Genomic DNA, 8,549 nt, shown 5'->3' with positions numbered 1-8,549 from the left:
TATTCACTCTCTCTGTAGTTTGGACGGTTAGATATCTGTGTGTCAGGTTGTGCTGCAGCAAAAGAAAAACTGACTAATGTGTAACTCATGACACTCAAAACATATTTATGTGTTTTTGCTGTTGGGATATCTTCTGCTTTGTTTAAAAACATACAGTATGATTTTATTGAACTTCTGTATTAAAAAATAAGTGTGTTTTCAGATTTATTTTCGGTAACGCTGTAGATTACGGCCCGCAATGTACCGCATAATTAAACAGGATTTACAACGTAACTAATTGTAACAATACTCAACTTTATTTATATAGCGCTTTTACAATTTTCATTGTTACAAAGCAGCTGTACATGAGACACATTGACTACAAGCAAAACAATCAAAGTTGTACCTGCAAAAACAAGAAAAGGTTGAAAACACAAGACAGACACACCCACACACAAAACAAAAAAGCTGCTGCCTCTGCACAAGCTCCAGAGAACTTGCACAACAAGGCTAAATAAAATAAATAAACTTAAAAATAAAATAAATTATAGTTTAAGATTATCATTAATAATCTAATAGCATTTGACATTTTGTGGTGAAGACATGTCAAGAGACCGCGTCCTTCTTTATCCAGCTCTATCATCTCAGCTCTTGTCAGGTCCCCACTTCCCATTCTCCGCTCTACCATCAGGTCAGGCCATGAACTGCATCCTGCTCGCTGTGGTAACCTTGGAACAATGAGACAAGACTGGCTGAGAGTAGAGTACTGTTCTGTACTCTTTGATGCAACAAGTACATCAGTTGTGTTTTTGGTTCCGGTTGATCTAACTAATGCAGCCTAAACCCTCTGAAGATTTATATTATGGAAGAGTAGTGTATGCAAGATTAAAAAGATGCGTCTTTAGTCTAGATTTAAACTGACAGAGTGTGTCTGCCTCCCGGACAGTGCAGGGAAGACTATTCCAAAGTTTAGGCGCTAGATAGGAAAAGGATCTACCACCTGCACTTGATTTTGAAATTCTAGGTATTACCAACTGACAGGACGCCTGAGAGCGTAATGCACGTGAAGGACTGTAATACAAAAGGAGTTCATTCAAGTACTGAGGAGCTAAACCATGTAAGGCTTTATAGGTAATAAGCAAGATTTTAAAGTTAACGCGATGCTTTATAGGTAACCAGTGCAAGGTTGACAGAACCGGGCTAATATGTTCATACTTTTTTGTACGTGTAAGAACTCGAGCTGCCGCGTTTTGGACCAATTGGAGTTTTTGTAATAAGCCTGCAGGGCAACCACCTAACAGTGCATTACAGTAATCTAGTCTTGATGTCATGAATGCATGAATTAACTTCTCTGCATCTGAGATTGACAGCATATGACGTAGTTTAGATATATTCTTAAGATGGAAAAACGCAATTTTACAGGTGTTGGCGACGTGGCTCTCAAATGACAGATTACTATCGAATAGAACGCCAAGATTCTTTGCTGACGACGAGGGTTTTATGGAACATCCGTCAATAGTTAAACAGTATTCTTGGTTGTTACTTATAGCAGTTTTCGGTCCAATAAGTAACACTTCCGTTTTGTCCGAGTTCAGTAATAAAAAGTTGTTACTCATCCAGTTTTTTATATCGACTATGCATTCCATTATTCGATGGAACTGCTGTGTTTCATGAGGCTTCGAGGAAATATAAAGTTGAGTATCATCAGCATAACAGTGAAAGCTAACTCCGTGTCGCTTTATTATATCTCCTAGAGGTAGCATGTATAATGCGAAGAGCAGAGGCCCTAAGACTGAGCCCTGTGGTACACCGTACTGGACTTGCGATTTGCGTGACACCTCATTGTTTATTGCTACAAATTGAAAACGGTCGGATAAATAAGATTTAAACCATTTCAAAGCTATTCCCTTAATGCCGACATAATTTTCGAGTCTATGTAGGAGTGTGCTGTGGTCAATGGTATCGAATGCAGCACTAAGGTCTAGCAGCACCAATAACGAGATACAACCTCGGTCAGACGCCAATAGCAGATCATTTGTAACTCTGATCAAAGCAGTCTCTGTACTGTGACATGCTCTAAATCCAGACTGGAATTCTTCATTGATGTCATTCCTTTGGAGGAAGGAGCATAATTGAGTTGAAACTACTTTTTCCAGAACTTTAGATATGAAAGGTAGATTCGATATAGGCCTGTAGTTCCTTAGTTCTCTAGGGTCGAGTTGGGGTTTTTTGACAAGGGGCCTTATAACAGCCACCTTATATGCTTTAGGCACATGTCCTAATGTCAGAGATGAGTTAATAATACCAAGAAGAGGATCTATAATTTCTGGGAGCATCTCTTTCAGTAGATTTGTAGGTATAGGGTCTAGTATGCATGTTGTTGATTTAGATGATCTAATAATTTTAGACAGCTCATCTTGATCTACGGTATAAAATAATTGCATTTTCTCCTTAAGGGCGCTGTAGTTAGTTTGTTCAGCGGGTTTCACTTCTGATTGCATTGTTATAATTTTTTCTCTAATATCTTGGATTTTATATGTGAAGTAGTTCATAAATTCATCACTGCTATGCTGATATACAGGATCAGAAGTCACTGACGATTTATTTTTTGTTAATTTAGCCACCGTGTTAAATAAAAACCTAGGGTTGTGCTGGTTTTCTTCTATTAGTGATGAAAAGTAGGCGGATCTAGAAGTTATTAGGGCTTTCCTGTATTTTCGAATACTATCCTTCCATGCTGTACGAAATACCTCTAATTTAGTTTTCTTAAAGTTGCGCTCCATTTTTCGGGCCGCTTTCTTTAGAGCCTGAGTGTGTTCATTATACCACGGTGTGGGGCTGCCATTTTTAATCTTCTTTAAACGTAGTGGAGCAACTTTGTCTAGCGTTACCGAGAAGGTGGAATTAAAATTTTCAGTGGTAATGTCAAGATCTTCAACGTTATTTCTCATGATTTGAGACAATTCGGGCAGATTATCGAGAAACGCATCTTTGGTAGTTGAAGTTATTGTTCTACCATATTTGTAACAATGAGTTTTATTTGCAGCCGTAGGCCAGTGAAGCAAACATAATACCAGATAATGATCCGAAATGTCTTCACTCTGCTGAAGGATTTTAACGTCGTCCACATTTATACCGTAAGACAGTATTAAATCTAAAGTATGATTACGAAGGTGAGTGGGTCCTGACACATGTTGACTAATGCCCATGGAGTTAAGAGTGTCTTTGAAAGCCATTCCTAAGGCATCTGTAACGTTATCTACGTGGATGTTAAAGTCACCAACGACAAGGAGTCTATCTGCGGCCAGTACTAGTTCTGATAAGAACCCACCAAATTCTTTAATAAAATCTGTGTGGTGCCCTGGAGGCCTATATACAATAGCTAGAATCAATTTAAAAAGTGTTTTATCTTTAGTATTAGGTGTTGAAACATGAAGAACCATGACTTCAAAAGAATTATATTTAGAGTTCGACTTCTGGGAAATGCTAAGAGAGTTATTGTAAAGTGCTGCGACACCTCCCCCTCTGCCTTTTAGACGAGGCTCGTGTTTATAATAATAATCTTGGGGGACAGATTCATTTAAAGCAATATAATCATCTGGTTTTAGCCATGTTTCTGTCAAACAGAGCATGTCTATTTTATGATCTGTTATCATATCGTTAACAAAAAGTGCTTTATTAGAGAGAGATCTAATATTTAGCAATCCGAGTCGTAACAGTTGATTATCTGTATTTTGTTCATGTTTAGTTTGTTTAACGTTTATTAAATTACTTTCAAGAGGTTTACGCATTATTTTATGTTTGCTAATCCGGGGGACAGACACAGTCTCTATTTTGTGATGTTTGGGAGAACGGATTACTACATGTTGTACATTTTGTGTATTCTGCGACGTGAGACGGCAAGCAGACAGTTGGTTAAGCCATACTGTCTGCTCCCTGACCTGGGCCCCAGCGAGTCAAGTTTTAGCATTAGCATTAAGACTTTTTGCCATATTTCTAGACAGGATGGAAGTCCCAGCCCAGGAGGGATGGAGACCATCTCGTTTCAACAGGTCAGGTCTGCCCTCAAAACTCTTCCAGTTATTTATAAAAACTATATCATTCTGCAGGCACCACTCAGACAACCAGCCATTTAGTGATGATAATCTGCTATAAATCTCATCACCACGATAAGCATTGAGGGGGCCAGAGAATATTACAGTGTCTGACATCATGCTTGCGAGCTCACACACCTCTTTAATGTTATCTTTTGTGATCTCCGATTGACGGAGTCGAACATCATTTGTGCCGACGTGAATGACAATCTTACTGAATTTACGATTAGCCTTAGCCAGCACATTTAAATTTGACTTGATGTCAGGCGCTCTGGCTCCCGGTAAACATTGGACTATGGTGGCTGGTGCCTCTATGTTAACGTTCCGAACAATAGAATCACCGATAACTAGGGCACTTTCAGCAGGTTTCTCAGTCGGTGCGTCACTGAGCGGGGCAAACCTGTTCGAGACTGTAATCGGAACGGTCGAGTGATGTTTTGTCCTGCGACTACGCCGTCTCACAGTCACGAAGTTTCCCAGCTGCGGAGGATTTTCAACCGGAACCGAGCTGTGTGCGCTAATGTTGCTCGCATCCAAAGTGTTTTCTATCGTCGTTAAACTCTTACTATCCTCAGATAAAGATTGGATGCGAGACTCTAATTCTAAGATCTTCTCTGTCAGCCTAACTATTTCCCTGCATTTATCGCATATAAAGCCCTCGCAGCTGACAGAGAAGGCTAAGCTAAACATATGACATGAGGTGCAAGTAACAATAATAGGAATAGAAGCCATAACTCACCGGATTTGAAGTGCAATTCCAACTTACCAAGGTTGCTCGATGGATCGTAGTATACTCGCTTAAAAAGAGAAACAGTTAGCACACAAGACAAACCAGAGGCAAGATGATATTCCACAGTGTGAACAGAAAGCAAGCTAACACGCTATTGCTATGCTAACGGCGTTAAGTTAACTATCACTTTTGGTTTAGACTCTTCCAAGTAAATAACAGGAACAGGGTTATTGAGATATCAGGATAAGTTAGCAACGACAATCATAATTAACGAAAATAAAATACACTAATATTAGAGCGAAGTGATAAGAGCACTGATACAGACAAGCTGCCGGCAGCGATGCAGGAAACAGGAAGCAGGATAATATATGTACCAGGATAATATAGGTACAATAATGTACCTCTACAGTACATATCTGTAGATAAAGAGGAACAATATGTAAAGTTTAATAATTACGCTGTAAATTCTGTTTAATTATGCGGTACATTGCGGGCCTTAATTTAAAGCGTTACCCTATTTTCTGTAAAAGGTGTAAAAATGGTTACAATTGCTGTTGATGAAGTCAGTCAGTGGCCTGAAGGGAGTGCCGAGTACTGCAGGATTCCCAGGTATTTCTGTACTATAGTTTGCCAAAAATGTAAATTTGCTTTTGCTGTAGCTGTGTATGATTTGAATGTTTACTTGCTACACTGTAAAAATTCCAACTTACATATTGTTGGAGAAATTAAGACAATTAGAATGGGCAACTTAACATTTAAAGCTAAGTGAACTTCCAACCACAAGTTTGGTAGTAAAACAGTGTACAAATGATTATAAGCATGTGCAGTTGATGTTAAGCACCATTTCTTGGGATTTCTCCTGCATCAGAGTTGCCTAACTCAGGGATTCTTTTTCGTATTTGATATTTACATGTAAAACATATAAATGCATTTCTATAAATATGATACACCATTTTGTTAGTGTATTTCGTTTGTGTAAACTCAGTTCCAGCAGAATTTAGTTGTCCATACTTGTAAACAATCGAGACTAATGATCACTTGGAAAAACCTTAGCTCATTTCGATTATTAACCTATAAAATCCATACATTTAAAACTTCAAGTTGAATAAACTTAAACTTATTAGTTCAAAATGCTGTGAGGAATACCCATAATTCTTTGTGCCTGAAGTCTTTATTATTTATATTGATCAAAGAATATGAACAGAGAGGATTTAAATAGTTATAATAAGTGCAGATTCTGTTGTAGTTTTTTATTTTTGCTATGCTGCAATATATTTACTGCGTCTGTATTTTGTTTTACATATATTTATCATACAAAAATTAAAATAGTCTGTTATGGTTTTCAAAAGTATACAGTTAATGAATTCAACAATTTAAGTTCAGTTGACATGAGCACCAAGTTGAGTAAACTTAAATATAAAAGTATTATAGAACCAGTAAACTGGTAGTTCACTCAACCCCTTATTCTGCTTTAACAAACTTATTGAGTAAGGTAGACTTAACTTAAACCAATAGTTTACTGATATTTTATATACGAGTTAGCCCAACTTCGACTGCTGAAGTTGAATAAAGCAACTAGCTGCAAAGCATTTTGGAGTTAATTCTTTACAGTGTAGATTTACATTATAGTACATTTATTTTATGTTTTTGCTTTGCTTTTTCATTTCTTTTTTGATTCTGTAAAAACATTAGGCAGTGGAGAAGATCAAATGGTCTTTGCTCACTTGTCATTAAAAATGAAATGGACACTCATAACCATATAGTAGAATATTAACTGAGTATTACATGAAGTAATGAGCTTTGTCGTTCTTAGGTGAGAACTTATTAACCAACACCACATTAAACTTCTCCCTCAGCAAAGCCTCCATCTCACAGTCTGGAATTTCCTTCATGTCCACCAAGTCAAAGTCCTCCCGCGGGTTGAATGTGATCTCACTAAACGTCCAGCCAATCAGAGCTCTAAAACCTGTAGGTGTCTGCAAAGAACAAATGGATTTGAGGACAAACCGAGAGTCTGCACTCGTCTGCAGGCACTCTGATATCTCCAGAAAGTGATCGGGCACACGTGGTGTTAATGTGAAGCAATACATGGTTTTCAACAGGCGCTGGTCGATAAGGGAAGATTTGGCAAAGGCGTCATCCTTGACCAGCTGCTTTCTTCCAGTCTTCTCCAGAACCCACCTCATCCTGTCATTTAGGAGACGGAACACACCTGGAGGCTGTGGCTGATCTTTACCTGAAATCATCTCTAAGGGATACCACATTTGACACGACACACCATAGCTCACATCTGTGATGTAAGGTTTTCCATCGATCTCCACCAGATTAATGAGATGAGAATCGACAGGGTAGAAATCATTTTTGAACTTATTAAACACCTTGGAGCCTAGCGTTGTATATTTGTAACCCATCTCTCTTAGGACCCATGAGAACAAGAGGTTGTTTTCACAACACCAGCCACCTCGACTGCTCTTGACAATTTTATCATAGATGATTGACAGGTCTATAGTGTTCTTCTCCCCACAGTGGATGCTGAGGTTCTCAAAGGGAATATTCATAACATGCAGCTTGTGGATGGTGGATAAAGTGTCAAGGTCAGGTTTGTCATATCGGCCAGTAAACCCAATCCTGTTGAAGTACTTCTTCAGATCCATTCTATTTCTGTAGGAACAGAGTTTGTGTGTTATTTTTGTATGCAAAGCCGTTATAAAATATGCTGATCTATAACTGCTGATCGCATAACATAGCCTTCTGTTTATTATCAGGCAGGATAGAAAAGTAACCTCTTCTCCTGGTGTCAGTTCTTCACTCCTTAACCCACAGTTCACCGCCAGAACATCTTTGCACATTCACTACCAGTCAAAGGTTTGGCAATGCTTGACTGAAATGTTTCTAATAATCTTGAGAAAAAAATATTTCAAGGTGTATTGTCATGGTTCTGCCTCACCTAGTCTTGGATTTCCTGGTCCTGAGGCAGAGCCATGACAAAGCCTTTGGTTATGTGTGGAGAGAAACATATTATTGTCCTTTTGACAATAATATACGTTCTCTCCAGTGTCTCGTCATTGGCCCCGCCCCTCTCATTTCCTGTATTGTTTCCAGGCTGTGTCTGATTACCCTCACCTGCCCTGTGTCGTTATCCTTCGTTTGTCTCTCCTATAAATGCCCTCATGTTTCTTTGTCCTGTGCTGGTGGATTGTACTGTGTATTGTGTACGTTCGTCGTGCTTACCAGTGTTTGATGTTAGCTTTACGGTCCGTGTACTCCCTGTTTGCTGTGTTCCTGTTTCACCTGTCTTAGTATGTGTTTAGTTTAGTCTCTGTCAAAGTATTGTCTAATTTATTGTTTAGTTAGCCTTGGTCCTGGAGTTTGTATTATTATTTTGTCACCTTGTCGTTTACCCCCTCGTGGGTGTTTAGTTTCTGTTTTTTTGTTATTAAAGTCTTGCTTGTTAACCCCTTCACTGCCTGCCTGCATCTGGGTTCTTCCACCTCGAATTCCTGACAGAATCCACCAGCCAGTTCAGAACCCAGCGGGCGGCATGGAGTCGGACGAGGCGTACAGGAGCCGCCAGGGTCACGTCCTGTTCGGCTTCCGCCAGAGGGGGCCCCCGTGAAAGACTTCGCCATGGACTTCCTGTCCACCGCGCGCTACTCGGGGTTCACCGAGGCAGAGTTGAAAGTAATATTCAACGGCTGCCTCGATGAACCCTTCGAGCCAGCTGAGATGCGCCGGTTGAGACACCT

The 8,549-nt window shown here is 39.4% G+C and overlaps 1 protein-coding gene across 1 annotated transcript; it reads right to left on the bottom strand.

Annotated features, from left to right (window-relative positions):
• Window positions 1–6,584: 6,584 nt before the first annotated feature.
• Window positions 6,585–7,457, bottom strand: LOC130563245 (arylamine N-acetyltransferase, pineal gland isozyme NAT-3-like). The gene has a single exon (XM_057348676.1). The coding sequence runs from the start codon at window positions 7,455–7,457 to the stop codon at window positions 6,585–6,587; it is 873 nt and encodes a 290-aa protein (XP_057204659.1).
• Between the last annotated feature and the right edge of the window lie 1,092 nt (window positions 7,458–8,549).

The sequence above is a fragment of the Triplophysa rosa genome, linkage group LG12, assembly GCF_024868665.1.
Source record: "Triplophysa rosa linkage group LG12, Trosa_1v2, whole genome shotgun sequence".
Lineage (NCBI taxonomy): Eukaryota > Metazoa > Chordata > Actinopteri > Cypriniformes > Nemacheilidae > Triplophysa > Triplophysa rosa.
This window is presented reverse-complemented; position numbering and strand designations above follow the sequence as displayed.

Bases quoted from the DNA above. Each gene is read 5' to 3' on its own strand.
- LOC130563245 (XM_057348676.1), bottom strand. From the start codon at position 7,457: ATGGATCTGAAGAAGTACTTCAACAGGATTGGGTTTACTGGCCGATAT.